The sequence below is a fragment of the Larimichthys crocea genome, chromosome XXI (assembly GCF_000972845.2).
Source record: "Larimichthys crocea isolate SSNF chromosome XXI, L_crocea_2.0, whole genome shotgun sequence".
NCBI classification, from domain to species: Eukaryota; Metazoa; Chordata; class Actinopteri; family Sciaenidae; genus Larimichthys; species Larimichthys crocea.
The window spans coordinates 2,211,944-2,237,231 of record NC_040031.1 but is presented as its reverse complement, the minus strand read 5'-3'; the positions used below and the strand labels follow the sequence as shown (position 1 = coordinate 2,237,231).

At 39.9% G+C, this 25,288-nt stretch overlaps 1 protein-coding gene across 1 annotated transcript; it reads right to left on the bottom strand.

The window, feature by feature from the left end:
- Positions 1–8,139: 8,139 nt before the first annotated feature.
- On the bottom strand, positions 8,140–24,736 carry LOC104932994 (ceramide kinase). The gene is made up of 13 exons (XM_019279068.2): positions 24,376–24,736; positions 18,700–18,840; positions 17,728–17,850; positions 17,531–17,656; positions 17,371–17,437; positions 17,125–17,270; positions 15,621–15,695; positions 14,549–14,701; positions 13,917–14,022; positions 13,127–13,206; positions 12,510–12,715; positions 12,173–12,393; positions 8,140–12,081 (listed from the first exon to the last, which is right to left on the bottom strand). The coding sequence occupies exons 1-13, from the start codon at positions 24,509–24,511 to the stop codon at positions 11,994–11,996; spliced, it is 1,668 nt and encodes a 555-aa protein (XP_019134613.1). The 5' UTR covers positions 24,512–24,736; the 3' UTR covers positions 8,140–11,993.
- Between the last annotated feature and the right edge of the window lie 552 nt (positions 24,737–25,288).

The following is a 25,288-nucleotide window of genomic DNA, read 5'->3' as shown; positions in this document are numbered from 1 at the left end:
TGGCCCTGATGTTCCCACACCTTTGGAAAGTACTATACCTGGAGCAGGGACTTTTTCTGTCCCCTGGTTTCTCCGATTAAAACCTGAGTTCCTCAATTCCTCAGATGTTCTTGGTTCTCTGGCAGTATTCTTCTTGCCATCCAATTGACAAACTTCCTTCTTTCTCGGAATAGTTAGCTCCTTTCAGTGAGATTGTTACCTCAGTATAACAGAAATGTTACACTAAATGTAGTGTATGAAGGGTGTGAGTAGTAATTATTAGACACACTGAACACCAAAAGTTCTTCGTAAAACATATTTTAATAACAAAGATATCTGTGTTTCCACATTAAATATGATAACAGCTGGATTTATTCAGAACACAAGTAACACGTTTGTCCTTCCAACACTAACTTGAATCTCTCTCAGTCTCCGCTGAGTGTTTTGTCAAGTGTCTTCTACAGGTCGGTCGGCCAGTTGTTGTAGACAGACGGACACATGTATTGTTTCAGCAGCAGGTTCACCCTCTCCATGTCTCCTCCCACCCCACTGTGGACAAAAACACAGTTAAACACTGCTAGAGAGGAAAGATGTAACTCAACTAGTTAGAGTCATTTGGAGTTCTCAGTTTCTGTCAGTTTTAGAGAAGCTGACCACAGTTTGAAGGTGGCAGTAGCTCAGTCTGTGGGTACTTGGCTTGGGAAACGGATGGTGGCCTTGACCAAGGCACGGAATAGAGCATATTTAAAAGCCACCTAGATTAACACATCAACATTTTTTTTTTATCAACTTCCCCTCTTTTTAGCTGTTGGCTGCCTTTAGACAGGGCCAGGCTAGCTGTTTCCACCTGTTTCTAGTCTTTGTGCTAAGCTAATCTAACCAGCAGTGGTTGATGGCCCTAAGTTTTCCACACATAATATGTTCATTTACCACTGCCCTGATGTTTGAGTTGGATGTAAGGAGATTAAGATTCAGTTTAGACTGAAACCTTATTAAAGTGACCCACTCCCCCACCCCAAGTGGAAACCATCTTGAATGTATGTTTTATTCCAGTTGTTAGAGCTATAACACGTATCACAGTTGTTCTACTGCGTATCACTGTTGTTATATCATGTGTGAAGTGTCTGATATCTCATACCTTTTCTTGACGCTCTGCATGCGTTGCAGGAATGAGCAGATGGAGCTGTGTTTGGCTTTCGATCGCAGGAACTCTGCGTACCTGTTGGAGAACTCGATGTCTCCCAGCTGCCTCCTGCGGTCCAAACCTGCAGACAGCAGCTGCCTGAAACACAATAACATCAATCATTTTGCAACAATTTAGATATTAGTTTTACCTATAATATTTTTTATCTGTATAACACACTAAATGATATATTCAAAGGGATTTTAGATCTTTTCTTTGAGAATAGCTCCCTGCATTGTTAAAATAAAAATACCAATTATAGACACTTTAAGGGACAATTTAAGCTTTGACACATTTGTGCCTTTAAGAGCTACAGGGAAGTGAGGATTAAGTTTTTTCAAAAAGTGTAAAAGTGTGTGTGTTTCTTTCTTCTTTTGGTGTGAACTGACCTGAGTCTGGCCTCAAGCAGAGCATCTCCTGAGTTCATCCCTGACAGAGACCATGGTGTGTTCAGGTGTCTGATCTGAGTCAGGAAACTTTCCACCTCATCTTCATCCCTAGAGTGCCATGACAGGACGACATCCAACATTTAAACAAACAATAGCTGAAAAAATAATGATGATGAAGATACTGAAACGAGGATTAGAGATCATATACAGCAGAAATCTGACACTAAACAAGATCATTTCCTAATTTATTGTTTTACATTGATCGTGTTAAATACATTTCACTTAAACTAAAACGTGGAAGTGGAGTGGACATTCATATTTCAGTGGTGCCTGTGAGATTTATTCAGATGATACCTGACAGGAAGTGATGTGACGAGATGGAAGAGGGCCAACAACAAGAACACCTGCGTCACACTGATGAATGACATCATGATATGAAGATGAGGATGATGATTTCCTGAGGAGACAAGATGACTTTTCAAACCCTGACAGACAAACTTGGTTTAGGTCTCTTAGTTCCAATGAAAGGAAATCTTAATGCAGAACAGAACAGTTTGTGTTTCCTGTTTCGACATGATAATATCCCTGTGCATAAAGCCAGGACCTAAACCTACGCCTGAAAACTCTCTTTTGAAAACTTGTATATTCAGATGTGCTGACAGGCTTCATTTTTTTTAAAGTCATTTTGATCCTCTGACAGGTGTACTACATGATGAAACTTTGTGCTCAAAGCTTCATAAATAAAACAGGTGAGAGGGCAGGATATTTATTTAGTGTCATTGGAGCTGTTCATTATATTTGAGTTGTCTTAATCACAAGTTTCCAAACGTCTCAAGGCAACATTCAAGTAATGTTCTTACTAAAAATGCCTAAAAAAATTAAAAAATCAGGCATCAAGCATCAGCCGAAGAAACGTGTTAATGGATATGATGTTCTTTTGCCAATGTCAACCATTTTAATGATGCCAGTGAGGTTGTCAACATAAAAATCTTTCCCATCACTAGAGTTCATCCCATATGACGTGAATGCAGCATTAGCTCCATGAAAAAAAAAATCAAAATTCAATCATGTGATACACACACACCTGAGTTTAACTTAAAACGTAAAGTAAGCTTGTAATTCTGGGATTGGCTGTACAAACCCCCAAAACTAAACCTGAAAGCACAGACCTGCATCTGAAGGCTTTCAACAAAGTGGATGGGTACATCTCTACAAAACAGAGATGACAAAAAACACAAGCATGCATCAGAACATCTTTTAAACTGATATAATATTTGTATATAAACCAAATTCCCAGAAGGCTTGAAGCTGGTAACGCAGCTGCAACATCATTAACACTAGTTTGTGACCTAAACCTGTTTCATCAAAGTAATTAAGGTTCACCCCCCTTAGTGCCTTTGAGCCTCAGACTTCATGCAGTCTGAACAGACTGACAAATGATGTGAAATCCCCCCCCAAAAAACAAGGCAATAATCCAAATAAAACCTTCATATTCATACAGTTTTTAAATTCTTTGAGCTTCTGGGAAGAAATGACAGCTCAAAATAATTATTGTTGGTGAAATTAGTTGATCTCCATGAAAAAATAAACCAATGCTGTCTCAAGTTAATGTATGAAGAGACTCACCTTGACAGAATCTGCTCAGAGATGAGATCAGACCGGATAAGACCTGCAGACTGGCTGTTGGGGTCCGGGCTGCCTCCTTTTGTAGCCCCTCATGTATTGATCCTCCAACAGATTTCACTCTGACTTTATTGGTCTGATTATTTACCATGTCAACATGGTGACTGATGAGTCAGATTTTACAGCAGCAGTATCCGTTTGTTCACTTCCTAAAATCATAATGAAATTATAGGATCCAACTTCCTTAATGAGTGCTAATCACCTGTGAGAGCTGTCTGCTGTTTGTTCACATGAAGTCATCCTCATGTCAGTACAGAGTATTGATCCTTAAACACACATATCATTTCATATCTTTTTATTACTGTGATGTGTGCTTCTGTTTGCCCTGTCAGAACACTTTGCAGAGGATTATTGGAAGATTTTTGCTTCTTTGTGCGACACAATGGATAATTAAAATAAGTTTTCTCTATTATTTCTGTGCAGTATTACTTAGATTACATTCTTGTTGTTTTTGTACCATAGACCTACCATATACCATGTAGCTTTTGTGAATCACAACTTTCAGTCATTTGTTTCACTAAACTGACATCCTCGATCATTTGCAGTACGCTACAAGTGAAACAACTGATTTGAAAACAGTCTGTCACACCTTAAAAAAACCTTGTACTAGTAAGAGGTGAGAGTACGAGCTGTAGAAGTGGCCTTGGAGAATATTTAGCTTCTTTATTGATTCTGTTGCTGTCAATGTTGAAGTGATGAACAATCTGAAAAAGCTTTGAGGCTTATCAGTATGGTCATAAAATCTGCCTTCTAGCATCTCTGAAGCGCACTAATATCTTGTTTGTTTAATCTGGACAAAGACAGTTACCATATGAAACATGTTTATTAGTGATCTGTAGAGCTGTTGATTTGCAGAGTTTTGTTGCCTTTAGACAGAGCCAACTTAGCTGTTTCCAACTGTTTCTAGACTTTGTGCTAAGCTAAACTAACCAGGCTTGCCACACAGACAATATGTGTGTTCACCGCTGCCCTGATGTTTGAGTTGGATGCAGGGACGTCACTAGGTTTAAGAAACTGGCGTGGCTTAGCCCATAGACGAGAAAAGTTATGCGCTATGCGCGCGCCGAAATTTTTTTCAGAGCACCAATTAAAGCTTTGTCAATCAATTGATTAATCTAAGACGATGACGCCTCCATACACCTTCAGCTGCTTCACCAGCTAAACAACACCAGTTAAATTGTGCTAAAATACAAATAAAAACAATTGCAGGTGCCATACATACTGCACAAAGGAAGAGGCAAGTGTTTCATAATCATCATCATGGAAACATTACAGGAGAAGACTGTTCTCTAACCACCACCCTGAGACTTAGAGTAATACGTTACTAACGCAGGTACTTTTTGGAGGAGTAACTAGTAACTATGCTAAAGAAAATGGAAAAAAAATCCCAATATAATTATTCGACCCGCCCCAGCCCGCCCCGCCAAATAAGTGAACTTCCCCACCACCCGCACCGTCCCCGCCCCGCGGGCCGGACCCGCGGGTGCCCGCGTTTTCGGGGGCGGCCCGCGCATCACTAGTGTGGAGTTCGAATCTTGGGAGTTCCGCCCCGGAGACACTACTTCGGCCCCTGGAGAAGACGGTCTCTCCCTGTGTTTCCTCCCGACCGGTCAGGAACGAATGCGGGAATGGTTAACAGAAGTCATCTCAACTAGCTAGCACACTAGGAACTTTCAGAGCTGGCCAGCTGGATTCCAACACGGAACATTTTGGTTTATTAATTACATGGAACTTTTTCTGCTGTGTAGCTAGGTTTTCTACCAGCAGTGATGAATGCTTACTTTCTTGAAAAAGGCTCTAATGTCCCACCTCCACCCATGCGTTCGCGCTCTGCGCTCCACCTGGTAGGTTCGGGTTCCGTGTTGGGGGGGGTAGGTACTTCAGAGGTAACACGCAAAGCGGCCAGTGAGCGGGTCGCATGGAAAACATGGACGGTGAATTTCAGTTGATTTGGGCCGTTCTCGCTAATATGAAAAAGTGGAATGGATTGTATAATGACGCACTGAAGGGGCTCTCTCTACCGTACCCGATGAAATGAGATTTATGATCATATTTAAGTGAATAATGACAGTTTATATGATTATTGGTTTAAACTCATATTCTGGCCACTTTGTATTGCATAAATAGGCATTTTTTTGTGAAGCCCCCCTAAAATAGGCCTAGTGACGCCACTGGTTGGACGTAATGAATGAATAAAAGGGAGAAATTCTGGATGTCTGATAATTATGTATTTCTGCAAGTTTCTGTAAGTTGTAAAACATTTGGGACTGTTGGTCTTTAAATAGATACTTTTTTGCTTACATAATACATTTGCTGTTTTGCGTTAATTGTTGCAAATGAGGAGCTTGAGCACCCACCCTGGACTGAACATAGTAAAAACCTACTATGATCTATCTACCGTGTTGTCGATTGTGTTAGTTATCTGAAAATCATTGTGTTTTTGTTACCTTTGAATGAGCCTTGTTTAACGGTCTAACTGGCTCTAGATAAAACTTTTCATGTTTGTTGTTGTTTCATGCTATGAAGGAAAGGGTGAGGCAAGGGGGTTGCAATCAGCAAATCCTACATGCCATCAATAGAGGATTTTTCCTCTTAAACACATATTGTACTTTTTGAAAATTCTGTTTAGCTGAATTCTCTCGCTCCTCCTTAACCATGATGAAACAGGAAAGACTGAGAGGTTTTATGCATGTCAGCTTTTTGTTGCGTCAACTGTAAATGGAAGTACACGGCCCGCAAATAACTGTACTATATTTATTGAACAAGATATTTAGAGCTGATTAACCATAACATTAACTGCAATAAATAGCAGGGCAGCAACAATGTACTGACACTCCCCACAGACACACACACCAGAGAGCCTCTCACAGGAGAGCTGCTAGACGAGATATAACAGGTACCCACAGAGGGCCATAAATGTGCTTGTACTGACTGTCAGAGCTCCACCAGACTCCCTGTGTATATCCAGAAGAGATAGAGTCCATGCTACACTGAGAGGTCTTCAGTCAGTCTCCCCTGTGAGAATGGAGGATGTTTACCTGCTGTGAAGTGTGACAACAGAGCTGATAGGTCAAATAAATGTGTCATTCCCCTGCAGTCCAACTGGGACATCACCAGTGGTACGTTTGATCCCAGGAGCCCAAACGCTGCAAGGACAATGAGTTGGCGTCGTCGAGGGAGTGATGCTGACAAGAGGAAGGTCTTTGGGGCAAAATGAGCAGTTTAAACTGGAGTGGATCCTCTGGGAGACGACAGAAATATGTTCTGAACAAATCTGAACAAGGAGATGTGGCAGGGAATAAGTCACCAAGATGAACTCCTCAGAGAGTTTCTGTTTGAAATAAAAAATGGTTGGATTGTTGGAGGTCAGTGATGCCAGATATTAGACACAATTCTCAACTTGTTCGAGTGCAATTCAGATTTTAACGTAATTGGTACTTTCATTGATTTAGAACAGCCTTAATAGTAGCATTGATCTTGTCTATAGTGGTCGCCATGTTGTCATTACTCCTCCTTGGTTCTGGCCATAGATGTATAATAAGACCTTGATATGACCTCTAAATTGGAAGGCCTCTCACCGTTGCTTCTAATTTTTCTCTGTGGTCTTCATAGTATTGCAGCAAAAAAAACAAAAACATTTTTATTATAGACCACCATTATAAAGAAAAATTATTAAAAAATCTGTGACATCATCCCAGCATTAAGTCTATTAAGTCTACTTTATTGAACAAGCTCTAAATATCTTTTTTCAATAAATAAAGTATAGTTATTTGCGAGGCCGTTTTGAGATTTTTTTTACTGGTTTATAAATCTCTTAATGGTCTTAGTCCAGCCTATTCATCTGATTTACTTTTACCCTATGAACCCTCAAGGACCTTCTGGGGGTGGCCTTTAAATAATAGCAAAAGTCAGAACGAAAACCCACGGTGAGGCGTCATTTTCTCACTGTGGTCCACGTTTGTGGAACAGCCTCCCTGAAGACCTGAGGGCATCAGAGACTGTTCATATTTTTAAGAGCAAACTTAAGACCTATCTTTTTAATTTGGCCTTTACTTGAACCATTTTTAAATATTTTTCTGCTCATGTATTTTAATGTTACAACATATTCTATTTTATTTATTATGTATTTGTCATATATTACATATAAATAATCCATTATTTAAGCTACCTATATATTTTATTATGCTTTACTGTTTGATTATTCATTTATTATTATTTCTATCAAGCTTTATTACTTATTTTATTGTTATTTATTACGATTGTTATTTTATTTGATCTTTGATTTTTATCTAATTCATTTCTAACCTGCCTCCAGTGTTTCCTCACTGCTTGACGATGAGATGGCGCTTCCTCAGTTTTTGCTTTGTTTATAATGGGATGGGTGGGATGGAGGGTCTGGGGTGGAGAATTGGGGGTTTAGCTGTGGAGGGTTGGGGATGGGCGGAGGGTGTTTGCTTGTTTTTATGTGAAGCACGTTGTGTTACATTTTTGTATGAAAAGTGCTATACAAATAAATAGTGATTGATTGATTGATAGATACTAGCGAGAACTTTCATATTAAGAAAGATAGAAAAGTTTTTTGCCATATGTGCCAAGTGAGCATCCCCAACAAACTGAATCTGATCTTTGAATCCAGAATCCAGTTGTACAACACATCCATGATTTAAGAAATTCCACTTGTGATGCTGACTGGCTAATCAGCAGCCACAGTGCTCATTGAATAGTTTACAGCTGAGACACTTCTGTTTTTAGCCATAATAGACAAGAATCAGTCAGGACCCAAGCTACTATTAAATGGAGGAAAAGAATGAATTCCAACAACAATCAGCCACTGAAGATCTGCTAGAGCGTCAAACAAATGGCCAGTGGTCTAATGTCAAGAATAAAATCACTGTACACGCATTAAAGTTTAATATGTTTTTAATTCCTGATAATCAAACAGCTACAGCAGAAGGTAAAGATCAGTTACAGCTCGGATTACAGCTAGAGGTCGACTGATTCACTAGGTCAAACTAGTTTTCAGCTTCAGATTAAACTACAATTAAAAAAAAATTCCCTGTTAGCTGGAGAGGTTTAAAGAGAAAAGACAGAAATTGAACTGATGTTTCAGAGAGCGAGACGTCATTTCTGAAGAAAGAGTTTTAAGAATTGCTTTGGACTTTGTAAAAAAGAGCTTGACATTTGACTTTATTCTGACGTTTCAGATAAAGAATTAGAAAGATATTAAGAGTAATCAATACTAAAGAGATGTCCTCATGATTTCTGAATTCTACCTGTTCAGTTATAATCTAGGTTTTTACATACTTCACTCATATTTTATCCTCTTCTCTATGCACTGTTCCAAAACAGAGACATGCTTTGCAGACAATTATGACTTTGATGCTCATCGCAGTGACCACACCAACAAGCTCACTAACAGACTATTGATGGTCCGGTACAGAAAAGAAACTGATAGCATGCTCCTGGCTTGCTGATGTGTTGGCTTTAAGCTTGCTGGATACAGTAGCATTGCCTAGCACTGCCACGTTGGTGCAGATGATTTTGCTCCTCTCTTTTGTGACCAGCTCTTTCTGCATGATTTGTTTCAGTGACACGGCTAGGTAGTAACTGAGCCAGCATACTCCAAACTAAATAGCGCATTAGCAGTTAGTTCACCAAACTATTTACTACGTCAACGAGACTCCAGCACTGACTTTTTCCATGAAAGCATGCATATTTATCAGCCAGTTTCTGGTTTGACTGGGCACTAAATCACAAACAGTTGAATTAATAGTTACAGCTTGTGCTAAACTTAAATAAATATTTGTATCCTCTCCAAATTAAAAATCCACTTCAGTCACCAATCATCAGTCGACCTCTGTGTGCGTGTGTAACACATTTGGTTTGTTGTTGTTTTGGGGGTTTTACAGCAAACATTCAGATTATGAATGTACATCAATTCAACGTTAAAAGATAAATCAACATGAGACAGACAGCTGAGCTTAAGATCTTCACAGGTCCACTGGGTTTCTACACACTGAGGTTTGACCTGAGCCCAAGTTGGGCCAGGTTCACATTACGGTCAGTCTAATCAGGTCTGTAAAGTGTCTATGATTTTTGGACCTGTGAAGACCTCTAGGCTGAACTACAACTGTCACAGACAGACAAACAGCTACATCATTTAACCAACCCCCCCCCCCAGCTGGTGTTTGGTCAGATTAGGATCAGGAGAAAGCTGAAAGCTGATTGGTTGGTGTTTTGGAGCACCGTGAGCTGCTACTGGTTCCCTCCTCCGTCAGTTTGAGTCCCGCTCGACATCAGCAGAGAGGAAACAGGACTGCTGGACAACAAACAACAAACAGACAAACAGCATCTACAGTCTGACAGTCCAGTGCTGATACTTGATTTCCTGTCCGGTTTATCTCAGTGTGTAAGTTAAAATTATTTTCCATAATGCTGACAGAGCTTCAGTGGAGACAATCATTTCAAATCTAGTTATGTTTCTCCTACCTACCAGTAGTTTGCCCTGAGGGTGGTGGTAGGGTTCATGAGATCATGATGATTTAAGCAGATCTATGGACCAAACTGTTGGATAGACTGACATCACCATCCTGAGGCTTAGTGAAGAAACTGCAACTTCACTAGGAGTAACATCAGTAAAGAACACGGAAATAACATCAGAGATGATGCTGCTACATGTAAATTGTATAAATGAACCCTGTGGACAGTGAACAGTGGCTACACAGACAGTTAACAATAGGCTGTGACATGCTCAGAGCCGTCCACTGTGAACTTTAAAAACTAAAAAACCAACAATGATTCAAATGAAAATGAATATCAACACTGGACTTTACAACTTCCTTCAACAAAACCAGAGTTCACACAATTCAAATCAATAATATGAACCTTCCATTCATAAACTGTTTTCTTTTAGGATTCAGAAAACATTTATAGTTGTTAAAAGTATCTGTTTAAAACAATGTGGCTATATTTAATTGCCATGCCCTGTCCACACCATTTACTGCAGCGATTCCCACCTTTTCGGGTTGTGAACTCTAGAACAAGGCTATATCTACTTATGAGCCCTGATCACACGTTGCATACATTCATTGTTTTATTTGAATTATCACATAAATTTATGCAACAATTCACAATCTGTGAGGCTGTACTTTGAGGCTTTGAGCTTAACAAAAAGAACTCTGGTGTATTTTACAAACACTTGCAGGGTCCTAAAGTCGGGAGCCACATTAATGCTTTAGTATTGATTTGGTCTTTTGTTGTACGTGAATCCTATTTGACTTGTGGAAGGTTCACATTATGACCTCAAGGTTTTACGGAACAAAATTAACCCGACAGACGAGGTCAGAACACATCATGTCACATTGAGAAAAATTGCAGCTACAACTTCAGCTCATTTTGGAGACAGAACTTCTGCACAGTTTAAGTCAAACATTGGTGTTAAAGCAGTACTTTATCTTCTCCTCTTCAGTAATGATTTGTGTTCTGTGTTTGCGCAGACTGAGTTCATTTGCATATCGAGCAGAAATGGAAGATTAAAAACATTCATGTGTGAGCTGCTCAGCTTGCTCAGCCACGACCAGCTTGACTGACGCAAACGTTTCTTGACTAAAATTTGCGATTTGTCATAGTTTTTGTAAAAATAAATCTCCTGTCAGTATATTATTCCCTACAAGTACTGACCATGTGCAGGGGATTTACTTTCTACTTGTCAGGAATGTGACTCAAACACTGACTGCTAATGATCACATGACCCTAGGAATGACTGGCAGGTGTCTGGCATCCTTAAAACATGTAACAGATCATTCCAAATTCAAGATAAACTTTGAGTATTCAAAATAATTACAACTATTCAAAAAGTGCAAATAAGCTATCAATAAATGTAACAATTTCTAGCCTACTTCTAAGCTGAATAAATATAAAAAAAATCAGTCTGCTGCAGTCGAGAAGTCTAAATCAGAACGCCTACAAGACAAGTAGACAAGATCGTAGAAAAAAGAAAAAAAAACAGCTGACTGACAGCAGCCTCTCCACATCTGTAATAGGTAAGATTGTCGGCCAACACCGAAACACCCATTACACCTCAACAAGTCAGTCAGAGGGGCCACAAGACAAATCCAAATGCAGGCACCTACAAGACTAAGACAAGTCCAAGTCCACTTCAGAATACCTGAACAAATCTCACTCTAGGTACCTGCCAAACCAAGACAAGTCAGTTACTCTATACGCAGTGACAATCAGTCCATGTTGCTTTGATGTTTTCCACCTGAAGCAGCACCTTTTTTCTGTTTTCACATTTTGTGACTGTAACAGGTAACTTAAGTAATCCTAAAGGTAACAAGATTATCAAGTCTTGATCTGATGATCATACTAAAAATAAATCAGGTGCCAGACACCAGGCAACCATTCAAATGTTCATCAAAACAACAACAGCGTCACCCAGAACAAATCAAAGGGTGAAGCTTTACTCTCCAGGTCAATAATTTCCTGATTATTTCCTTAAAACTGCTGCTAGTTTCCAGGAAATAGATTTAAAGCTGTTGCAGGATTGTTTTAAGGAAACTACACATCAATTTCTGTCTGTCATTTTGAAGTTTCAGACCCAGAAAGAAGTTTTGACCTTTGTAACATAAAAGTAAATCCTATCGAGTCTCTTAGTGAAGGATGTGATGAGCGTCACACGATGGCGGCAGCAGCAGTGACGTAGGCAGAGGCTGGAGTGACGAGTCCAGTGTGTGACGAGGAATAATAGGGGAGTGGGTCTATATTGCACAGGGGTTAGTGAGATCCTCAAACACTGTTGGTTCCTCGATCCCTCGTGCAAACAGCTTGATCAACTGGCAGTGCACTCTGGCAGAAACAAAACAAAAGAAGATTTTATGAAAGAAATTTAACCCAAGTTCAAATATTCAACAATATAAAAGTAAGAGGTTTGTGGTACCTGACGTCGATGGCCGTGTGGGTCAGGATCTCGCCATCGCAGTTCCAGCTGCTGTAGGCGGGGGCACAGCTGCAAGCCGGATGGTCTCGGCAGATCTGGCTGAAGATTTGGCGTTTACCATGTTCTTGCAGATCCAGCTCCAGGTCTGAGTCGCTCTGGCAGTGACGTGGTGTGAAGCGGAAACGTCGCACCCGGTGGACCTCAACGAATGTCAGATCAAACTGGTCAAGGAAGAAGGTAGAAGAGACAGACAAGTGAGGGGGTCTGAAAGAAAGCAGGTCTAATGGTACCAAAGTATTTTTATTATGATGATAAAACTAGAAAATCCATTATTTACCTGGTCATCTTTGCTGGTGTGTCGGAGGAGGTGTCTGAGAAAGTTGAAGCGGGAACATTTTCGGACCAGGATGAGGTCAGTGGTGCCATCAGCCAGGTGAGCAGCAGGTGAGAGGCCTTTGGGGCTGCGAGGACAAGCACAGCTCATACTGGCAGCATTAATAGCCAGGAACTTCCCTCGGATTGTCCTCCACTCGCCGTCACTCTCTGGAATATAAACCCCAAAAAGGCAGATTTGACCTTTTCTTATGTCTGCAAGTCCTCCTTATGGAAAGTTTCAAAGCTTATTCACGATTCGATATCAAAACTTGGTGATCCTTGCATGTCAAGGCTAGAAATTTTAGTTTCTTGTGGTGTGCCTCAGGGCACCATTCATGGACCACCAATACATAAATATATTCTGATATACAAGAATTAGCATGTAACATGTACAGACGTAGGTTGTATGCAGACAGCTTTGGAGCTGTTGGTAGATGTATTTTTAACCAGTTTTGATGAAGCCAGGCTGACAGTGTTCTTCTTGCTTCCAATCTTCAATTCAGCTGGTTTGACATGCTACTTGGTCAGTAATGGTTCTTATAAATTGTGTTTTAGAAGCTCTGAATTTGTTGGACTCACCGTTGTCTGATGCTTCATCCACCTTGTACCTCTCAGCTTTTTCTGAAAGCAGCTGCCCGTTGTGCTGACAAACCACACAGCTAAAATTTACAGACAAACACCAATGTTATTTAAAATCAGATCGCATAACAACCCAAACTGTTTTGCCTATTTAACTTAACTGTTAAATCATTTGAATCAGCTAACCTTTGCTGAACTCTAATATAATAATTATTGTTAAATTGTTAATTCATTCACAATAATGAACAATAATAATTTAAGCAAGTTGTTTTAGCCACCATCGGACTGTTTTGGGGATTGTTGCCAGCGTTAAATTAAACTATTACTGCAGCCAAACTGATTTTAAACCAAATTGATGTTAAACTAAAAGATTTGCTAACTTAAACTGAATTGTTTAACTTCCAATATCATATTCATTATCACCAAAACGGGACCCTGCTACTTCCCAGCAGCCTCCATGTTTTAGAGCGGTGAAGAAGAGTTGATTTCTCGTAGTGCAAGGTTAGCCAAAGATAGCTGTCAACTAGATAATAAAAGAAAGTTCCATGGCATTCATTCACATACAGGGTTAGTAGTTTATAGTTGCTAAAATTAATAATATAGTGTATATATTGTATTTTTAATGCATTTGTATCAGATCTGTTCTCGGAATCAGATGACAGGCGAAGGTGCAGTATCAGAATTGGTATCAGACTACATGTATTGTAGTCTGAGTTTTAGTCTTATTAATTTTGTATTTAAATGAAATCATATTTTCACATTGTTTATATCTCTATAGTATCTCACTCACCCAGATCGACACCTGGCGGCATCCCGCGGTGTTCCTACGATGCCTCTGGCTGGCAGGTAGGACACCGTTCCTTCATAGTAATGATGAGTCAGGAACATCTTCACACCTGCAAGAATCAGAGCATCAACATGAAAGTTAATTAATGGGACGGACCAAGGATTACTCTCATCCCAACCATCAGTACACAGTCTGTTCATATGCATATATGTCAGCTACCTCACCTGCTAATCGCACCTGCTCTCTTTCATACACTACTTGCATTGCTAGGTCTATAATGTGTTTGTATTCTGCTGGATGTGTTCTTGTATGTTCGTCTTTTTTATGTGACATTTGTATAGTCTACGGTTAATCAGGAGAAACATGCCTCTGCATACATATGTTACAATAAACATGAATTTAGAATATTGCTTGTTCTTCTATATTTTTTGCCATTATACTGTCAGTGCTGATCACTGTAGTTGTAAGATGTATCCATCCTTTCTTCTGTCTGACGATGCACATGTTGTGTGTCGTCTGAGATATTTTGGTCTGCTTCAGGCGCTAATAATCAGCAGCAGCTGGTGCAATTCCCAGGATTGTAACTAACGTCACAGATTTGCCCTGAAAACATATTAACACGCGTTGTTTTGTACCTGAGAGGTCGTATCTCGCTGGCCCCATCCATCTTTTCCTCTCACTGTCAGTTAAAACGTCTCCATAGAAACCGTATCCCAGCAGGGAGACGGAGTATCGCAGGAACGTGTTGTTGTGGTGAACCGAACACACGTCCATCGGCTGAGAGTCTCCTGAACACATAATCAACATACCAACTTTGAATTATTGTATTATTGTTATTATGTTACACTCAGTCATGCTCGAGGGACTTTCTCCAGTGCATCTGAGAGCTTATTCAGAGAGAACACTAGATGGCAGCATGAGACCACGTAAAGTAAAGTTTGAGCATCAAAGGACTTTCATTAAATTTGTTGTGAATGTGTTGGAGAACAAACTGGATATGGGTAAAACATTTGTTGACGTATGATACAAAATAATATAATAGGATTTGCACCAGATTTGCCATGTTAGATCACATGTTTTCACAAAATGACGCTATATAATCACAGAAATATAATCAATATTACAACACATATATTATATATTAATCTACTTAAAAATATATTTTTCTAAACAATATGAGACCAATTTAATCTCTCTTTAATTCACACACTAGTTTGCAAATTTACGTGGGACTGCAACTCTTCAGCTTTTTTCTTAAGCATTTGATTTATCATTTTGTTGATAAAGGTGATGTCTTTGGATGAGTTACTTTGTTTGACCGGTCCAAAAACCAATATTCAACAAAAGGAAAATAACTTAAACTACTGATCGAATTTCAAAACTAGAGCCCAGTCTGATATTTAATTTCTGGGACCACTGCTAATGCCACATGTATTTTTTTGCGAGGATTTCTCAAATATGACAAAAACTGGACTTCTTTGGAAATTTAATATCTATATATTTTTTTAAACCCACACAAATAGAATATAATAAATAATATTTAATGTACTTTTATGGGAGGAGGAACTTCTTTGTCCTGTAACCTCCATGAACCTATTTGCAAACTTCTGAGTTCAGATAATTTTTATACATATGTCTGTATAACGTGGGCGTCGTGCTGAAATAATTCATGTTGTAGCTGATGTGTAGTGAGATCATGTGACTGACCAACAATGATGTGCAGTGCAGAGGTCACGGGGTCGTTGGTGCCCACAGTGGCGAAGCAGATACAGTCTGTTGAACCTGAAATAAAGATTGTACATCAGAGGAAACAATGTCGACCTGTTAATATATAATGACTTCACATTTAACATTTTGGAACGCTCCATTGAGGTGAAAAACATGACGAGACACAGAAAACATCTGATACATTCTGATTATTTTCATCCATTTTGCCTGAATTGCACCAATTGCAACAACAACGCTGCTGCACAAACAAACACACACACACACACATACACCTGCACCAATCACAGCAACCATTAATTAACAAGGTGAGCTGCTTCTCCTCTACTGTGGCAGAGAATTAATGTCTCCTTGATGTGTGTGTATTTATAGAGCACTTAAGCAGTACAACAGAAAAACAAAAAGGACACAAACAAACAGAACAAACTGAGAAAGGAGGCCACAATTAGTACCTGCACTTCTACTCTAATAACAGGAGAATCCTGCTCTCTGATTGGCTGTCAGCTGTCTATTAAAAGTCACCTCAGTGATAGATCGATCGATCGTCTATCTATCTATCTCATTAAATAAACTGAGTGTGTTTTATTAATTATTTATAAATCATTTAGAGACAAACATTAGCAGAAACATACAGTTTTCTGCTGTATTTTTGTATATATGAATAGTGAAACTACACAATATAAATAAACATAAACACTCACTCTTAACAAAAGTGTTAAGTAAAATCTGTTCAAATCCGTGTTAGCGAGTTAATCCATCCATCTGACACGTGTGGAGTATCAACATGCTGATTAAACAGCAGGGATGTGACAGTAAAGTGAGTTTTATCTCAGAAGAGATTTATTAGACTAGAAGAACTATGGATATTTTAGGCCACAGATATCATTTTTTTTCCCCAAATAGGATAAGCTTACCCTGATAATCCAACAAATGCGATGAGTGCTCGCCAAAATATCCATTTGTGAACACAATTTGCAAGAAATAGTGCATTTTGTTTATCACCCTTTGTGAACACAATTTGCAAGAAATAGTGCATTTTGTTTATCACCCTGAGCCTACAATAATATTTTGAGTAATTATTAATAAATGTGTTAATTGTTACAAGCAGCTGTGTCATTTTTCTTTTATTCCAGGTTCCTGGCAGCTTTACACTTAAATTAAAACTGACAAAATGAGAATAAGAACACCATGTGTGCCAAGTAAAGACAATCCCAAAGAGAGTCTGCTATAAATAAGCTGGACTGCAGGTAGTGACAAGACTGATGCTAGAGCTGACATCACTTGACTCAAGGATCCCTGCAGACTCCTCAAGGACCTCTCAAAAACCTCTACAGCCTCTTCAAGGGTCCATTGAGCTCAATGACCACTAGAACCTGCTCATGGATTTCTTCAAACTCTCCACAATACTGCTAACCAAACCAAAAATGATTTAATATCAAAAAACAATATTTTGTCTCACAGCAGGAGTCATATCAGCGTTTCTGACCTGCAGGAATGATTCCAATGCGAAGTGAGCAGGGCAGCAGACTTTCCTCTGGACAGTTTGGATCCACACCGCCGTCGATCTGCGTCCTCCAGATCAGCCCGTGGATGATCTCACTGAACATGCCGTCCCCTCCAACACACACCACCCTGAGCCGGGGTCAGAGTCAAACTTTAGCAGGAGCTTCAAAACGTGAAACCAAACAATCATGTGTGTGAACTGAACTGATGTAACAGTAACGAAGCTCACCCATCAAATGTCTTCAGCTCCGCCTCCGTCTTCAGGTGATCTCTTGCATAGTTGGCGTACTCCGTCACTATGGCAACAAACACACAGACACTATGAGCATATGCATTGTTATCGCTGATACAGGAATCCTAAGAACAGAAGTGAGTGATACAGGACGTACCGATGACGTGTGTGGAGATGCCTGCCTGGGCAAACAGCGGGGCGACCTTCTGCTCGTAGATGTGTTTGCCCTGACGCTTCCCGCCGTACGGATTGATGTAGACCAGCAGGCGTTTTGGTCTGCTGGCTGTAGAAAACAACAACGATGTTACCGATAGTTTCATAGAACAGTCGTGTGTGTGTTAGTGAGTGTCTTACCGATAGCGTTAAGCTGCTCTCTAATGCTGCTGACCCAGCGTTGACACAGTGCCTCATCTGGACACATGAAGGTAACCTCAGCACACCGCCAGCGGTGCTGCCGAGACCTCTCCACGTACAACACTGAAACACAACAAACACACACACACACACCCAAGTCAAAACTGACCATTTTATAACTGTCATTTAATTATTCATGAGGGAATAAATCCCTTACTAAATACCAGGATTTATTCTAATGCTGAGTAATTCAGCTGCTCACTGAGTTACTCCACAGAGTGAACATACAGATGTGTCTACAGCTCAGTCCAGAGGTGTTTACTTTGCTTTCCAGATATGTTTCCAGATGTTTCTAGGAGGGTTTGCTATGTTAACAGAGCAGGGTTCCCACTCTTCTCTAGAGGTCATTACTTTCCAGGACATTTTTTCAGCAATGATCAAGCAAGAAGCATATGGGCATAAGCTTTTGATGTATTTAGTTTTTATAGTATTCCGTCATTGTGTTGTGTTTTATCTGGGAAGCCCTTTTTCCATGGTGAACCCCGCCTCTGGCCCAAAGTCAGATGGGGTATTCTCCAGCCCCACTGTGACCCTGATGAGGATAAACTGTTATAGATGATGGATAGATTTATAACCTAAAGCCACATCCATTGTGAGCTATAGTTAATAGTAATTTTTAAGAAACATGCAAGATTTTCCAGGACATTGAACTTTTTCTCCTTGTTGTACGTGTTTTCCTTGAAAATTCATCAACTGTTTTCAAGGTGTCCGTGTGTTAATTGTGCTAGCAGGTGCATTTGCATCTGTGTTTCTGGATGTGTTTACCGTGTTACTGTAACAGATGTTTTCCCAGCTGTGCTCTACAGTGTTTCCAGGTGTTACCTATGTTTCTAGATACTTTTCCTGTGTTTGTTTATTGTGTGTACAGATGTGTTTCCAGATGTTTCTCATTCTGTTTCCAGGTGTGTTTACCTGTGAAGGCCTGCCTGCAGTCCTTCCCTTCTCTCTCTTTGATCTTTTTCCAGCTGCCATCGTCTCTTTGTCTGCTGCTGCTCTCTTCCTCTTCCTCTCGGACAGAGATGATCTCTGACACCGACACACTGTGGCACACACCTGACACACACACACACACAGTTTGTTAGTTGTACATCATATATTTCCGAGATTCTCTGCAGCATATGAACATGCCATCGAGCAGCTGGTTGATTTTAACTCTCAGTGCCAAGAGCGAGCTCACTGCGACTCAAATAAAAGCACATATGCATTTGAAGAAACTAAAAGAATCCAACGGTGTCCTGGAAAAATCAATCTAGAACGAATGAGAACAACAAGAAAATTATCAGAGTGGACTGGGTTTTAAGAAAAAGGTTTTTGGTTTTGAATTATATTCATGGTGTTATGGAGAACTTAAGTTAAACCAGAACTTCAAGGTTTTTCTCCAGAGAGAGAAAACCTCATCTGAAATCACACAGCCACACACACACACATCGTAGACTGTATAATACATGGACATAGTCTCCTTCTCGCAGTCCTGCCTCCACCGACTCTGCAATAATTTAAAAAATGTGAGCGTCTGTGTTCCTGAGATGGGCTGAATCAAGCCACTTGCGACAGCACCCACCTGTCAATCAAATGCTATGCTCTAAATTATGCATAACTTAAGCCTTGATATAATTTGAACAGGTGAGTTAAGTAGAAATTTAGACACAGTACAGTTGTCATGAACAGGGAAATTAGCTATAGGGACCAAAAACATTAATTTCTGCTGTGAAGTTGAACATTTTAACATTGACTCATTTCTGAGCCAGCTTCAAGTGGACGTTCAAGGAACTGCACTTCCACTTTGGCTTCACTTCACATGGAGGTTACTGCTTGACACACATACGTACACACAATGTACTGGCCTATAAGAAACAATACAGAGTCTGTGTCTGGTCAGTTGTGTTGTATGTTATTAATCACTTCAATGCAAAATGTTGAACTGTAAACCAACTCTAAAAGCTTATCAGCTGCTGATTTGTCAGTTGTCAGTAATCCAAACCTGTCACTGCATGACTTCATATATAAGAGGATGTCATGTGACAAACAGAGGAATGTTCATCAGGTATAATCACATAGATTTATGACTGAAACAAAGCCAGTACTAGAGAGAGGACACTGTAAGTTATGTGCTGGATCTATGCCAAACTAGACTAACTACATCCTGACTCAATCTGCGTACTTGAAGGACCAGTGTGCAGGATTTTGGTGGCCGTGTCTGTAGATGTAAAAGGCTCATTTAAAGAAAAACATAACGGCTATTATTTTCAGGTGATTATACGCTAAAGAAAACACAGTTATGAACATTATATTCCATTTCTGCCATATTAAATCTGACACACTGGACCTTTAACACAAAGCAGCACATTTAACTACAAACTGAACAAAACTACAGCAGATCAGCGGAGTTACTGAAACTATTCAGCCAAACTACACGTCACTGAACCAGGAGCAGCGAGGAGACAGCATGTTTCTGCTGGATTTGATGCTGATGGAAAATGAAACTAAAACTAACAACCATCTACTTCTCTAAAAACAAGTTTTATATTCCAAAATGTGATTTTTAATTCATCCTCACTGAAGGACAAATGCATGACATAATGACATCTCAGGCCCAGTTTCAAGGTTTTAAGATATATTTCTGATTTTTCTTCCACGGTGAAAATCATGAAGGAAATATTTGGTTTTTAATTTTAAAAATGAATTTGCATCATTTTGGAACATAACTGCAGGTTCAGTTCAGGGACACACAGACACAGAGTTGAGAGCTCAGCCATCAAACACAGAAACATGTTCATACAGCAGCACCACAATCACTAAACCTGCAGTCAGCAGGTGGAGGTGGCCCACTGCGCTGTGGGAGCAAAATCGCCTACCTGAGTCTGGTCGACGAGGGAACGAAGGAATACAAAACCCTGCAGGAGAACCACACAGTTACCAAACACTCCTGGTGATCTATATTAACTACACACTAACCGTGTGGCCACAGGACAGGGATGTTAATTTTACACTCTGTCCTCGACCATCTGAAAAAATTCATTCATTGTTTTCCTTACAGAGAGTCGACTGTGGTGGAGGGCCAAAAACAAGAGACACGCTAAGGTTATTAAACCAGTAATGTGAGTAAGTAAGTGAGTAAGTCATTTCAAACAGTCATGGAAGCAAATAAATAAATAATTACCGAGGAGTCATCAATGCTATCATGCTGATGTTTAGCTGGTGCTGAGCTGTGAGGTGATTCTGGCTGCACTGGAGCACATGGTGTATCACATGACACGCACTGGCCTCTTCCCCCACACGAGCATTATATAAAAAGGAGCAGAACAGTCTGTCTTTTTTCTGTCTCACCCCCCCCTGAAATGACTCTTTGTATTACCAGAATTTGATTCATTTGGTCTGATAACATTTGGAAAGTCTAAAAGAGCTGCTTGATTAGATTATCTTCATTGGTGTTGGCGAGGGAATTCTTCGACACACACACACATGCTCTCTGTTTGTTCCCAGTGGACACCACTATTTTACAAAACATACATCTTCCAGCAATACATGTGGAGTAAAAGTATGTGCAGTGCGCAATTAATGTCATAATTAATTTGCACTTTTAAACTTGAGATGAAAATAGCAGCAGCTCTTTAGCAGACAGAAAACAGGTCAGCCATTAAATATTCACACCTGAGATACACGTACACACCAGGCTTACAGTCCCAGCAGGCCTTTCTGTTGTCACCGCGACAACAGAAACACAAAGCGTCGTGAATGATAAACAGCTGGACTGTGATCAGCTGGAAACACTGAATCAGTCAGACTTCAACTCCCTGATGCCAAACACTGGCTTATGTTTACACAGACGACGTGAGGTGACCGACAGTTTTGGATGGACATGAAAGTCTCTACTACAAATGAAGAAATGAAGCCTGGGGATGTATTTATAACACTTCCTGGAGTTCTAAGAAAATTCTTTTTCTAAGAACTTTCCCTTAAGACTGGAAAAGTTCCCCTTTTAGCAGCTTAGTATTAAATAGAGATAATGTGAAAAACTGTTGGTGGTATGGAGAGGACTTTAAAATGCTTAAAAAGGTCCAGTGTGTAGGATTTAGCTGCATCTAGTGGTGTCATTCCTGCATTGCAATCTCCTCACATCACCCTCACCTTCCTAGTGTAAAGAAGAAACAACATTTTAAAGGCCCTGTCTGGAGTCAGTATTTAGTTTGTCTGTTCTGAGTTACTGTAGAAACACAGTGTTTTAACATGGCTGCCTCCATGGAAGAGGACCTGCTCCTACTGTAGATATAAAAGGAGAATTTTTGAATAACAAAAACAATAAGATTCTTATTTTGAAGTGATTATACACGCATTAAAACATAGTTATGAATATTAGATTTTATGTCTGCCTTATTCTGAAAATATTTTACACACTGGACCTTTCTTTAAGAGAAAATGACAAAGAAGTAGGATGACACTGGCTGACACTGTGTTAATGAAACAGTAGGCTGTGTGAAGAGATAATGATTGTGGTTGATCTCTTTAAAGATACACTCACATCTCTCACTGTGAGTGTGGAGCTTGTGAATGATGTACTTTTGACTCAAGTATGTTTGCTTCACCGGTCACAAACGTTCTCGATTTACAGCTAAACAGGAACTAAAATATGTTTCTGAACATTTCAGGAAAGAAATCAATGCAGTAACAGAATAGATTCATATTTGATCAGCACTGCTTAGTTTGACAGTTTGATCGGAGTTTCGTGAGCCTGTTGTGAGAACTTGCATCTATGCCCTGAAGCATGCTTAATTGTCTAATTAAGCTAAAGGAGACCATGATTTTAGGAAATAAACATTGTGCTGTTTGGAAGAAGACTAAAGATGAAGACCATGAACACATGAAGAAACTGGTTACTGAGCTTATAAATCAGGTTGCTTATTTTCTCATAAGCTTACATACAATCTGCAGCCACATGCACTGCCCCTTGCTGACCTTTGGAAAGAATGCAGGTTGAAGACACCTCCATGCTGGCTTCACTTCACAGACTCAGAAGCTCTCTCCACTAATTATACTGTCAATGCTCCCAACACAATAACGCTACGAGATATCTGGCAACTGGAAAAACACAGCAGTGATGACTTGGGTCTGTTGAAACCACTGATCAGCAGGAAGAGCGCTTTCACAACCTCATATTGTGCCGCAGTTCATTTCATTTCCACTGAATGTTCAAAACAGATAGATGGACATCAATTTCTGTTATTATTATTAACACATTACTAAAATAACTAGTCTGGTAAATAGACATAAGCAAATTAGTACAACATCTATTAGCGTGTGAATAGATTTGTGTTCAACAAGTCAACCTAGTCAACCACCCCTCCTCACTAAGGTCAAAATGTTTGGCTCTGCTTGGCTCGGAGCTGCTCAGAGAATATTGCTTAATCACTTCTAAGCTCAGACTGCTTGCTAGAAATGATTTGGCACCGTTACAAGCTCTCTGTGAGTATTCTTTGGGAATGTCTGTGAATAGAGGGCCTGATTTAAAAAAAAAAAAAAGAAAAAGTTAAAAATACAAGCAGCCTGTGAACACTGAAGGCGAGATGTCAAATATAACTCCGGAGGTGCATTTCACTCCTACACTATGTGCAGTACTTCCCTGCATAAACATTTGGAGGTGTAAATAAAGCCACTATCTGATTCTGGATCAGGATTATCAGGGCACGATGAACCCTGAATGTTCTCAGTCTGATCGGAAACTATACTTTGAATATTCAAATAGTCTGAGTCCTAAATCCGACTGAAGACACAACTAGATGGGGAGGGACTACTGTATTATTATTACTATTATTACTGTAAACCCACTTTTAGTATCACAAGCTCTACAGATTAATGGACATTACTTGAAAAGCTCTGAATCCTGAAGTAACACAATATTCAGTGATCACAGTGGGTGTCCAGAAAGAAAAAACAAGAGGGAATGTGAGGCATTCACTGCTCGCCTGTCAGGCTTTTACAGGTCGAAGCCCCTGAAACTGGACCAGAGTCACTGATACTTCCCTCATGGACTAAGTGCAAAGATTATGATGGATCCAACATTGATGAAAGTGAGAGAGAGAGGGTGCAGACACATGCTGGTCCCAGTGACTGAAGAAGTTTTCACATAATGTGAGTAAAAGTAGCAGTACTTCAGTGTAAAAGTACTTCTAGATAAGGCAAAGTAAATACAGGAACATGAAACTATGCTGAAGTTTAGGTCTTCAAACTTATTTTATTTCCTCGGTGAGTTTCTTCCCTGTGTTTAGAAAAGGTGAATAGGTTTGCTTTACATTGTTCCTCCCCCTGCCTGCAGCCCCGAGTGACCTCCACATATTGTGTGGATGTTGCGTATTATGTAACCGGATATATCAAGTTTGATTTATAATTACAGTCCACACTACACAATGTTCTATTGTGTGCATCATCGTGTGTGTTATCTACAGGTCCAAACACGCACTCAGTGTCCTCTCTGCGTCCTTATGTCCTTTGTTTACCACACAGGATGTCGCGGTGCGTTTAAGGCCGACACACACACACACACACACAGGTAAAGAAAGGTGGTTGCACATAGACAAGTTACACGGGTCTTACTGGGTCTAAACGGGTGGTACACCGGGCTGGAAACCCGTCTCTTCCAGGTGAGCAGGGACCGGCTCAGGCTCACATCATACGCGGTGTTTCTGATGCGGAGCTCGGACAGAAGCAGCTGCCTGCTCGGCCTCTCCATCTGTGCGTCTTGCTCCGTCCTTCAGCCGGCTGAGGAAGCAGCGGCAGGCCCCGGGACGATCACCTCCCTCCGGGCATGTTTTCTCTGTGTGTCTGGTGAGGCTTAAAAAAAAGCCCAAAAAACAACGACAACCAAGCAGCGGCGGTGTCGGTGAGAGTGAGCCCGGGTAGCGGATCCGAGCTCGGGATGTTTTTCTGACAGATAGCGGTTTCTTACCGGAAGTGGGAGGAGCTGCGTCCAGCTGCTGCGTTCAGGTGTCTCCAGAAAACTCGCAATTCACAGAGTTTGGGACTGTATTGTTTGTTTGTTTGTTTGTTTGTTTGTTTGTTTGTTTGTTTGTTTGTTTGTTTTTTACTACACATGTAATTCATATTTAGATATTTTTTTGCGTCGCTACCGTGATGAGATTTTTATCAAGCTCTCTAAACTGCTCTGCTCTGCTCTGTCCTCAAATTTCCACAGGTCTTGGAAATATTGCATGAACTCTCAAGATGTAAAAACTCTCATGATTTTGCTTTATGATTTTTTTTAATATACTGAATGTATTTTTACTAAATATTTTGATATTACAAATTTACAAACATGTACACATCACATTATCAGTTATATTTTGTACATGAGATAAAGTGTTCAAATATTAAATATCTCAAACGTGACAGATGTATTGACATTGACTTGAATAAATTAGTTAATTAAATATGTGCAAGTTAGAATGAAGCTATTACAATACAATTGTTAAAATTATATTTAAAAAAAATACTGGAAAGAAGTTCTGAC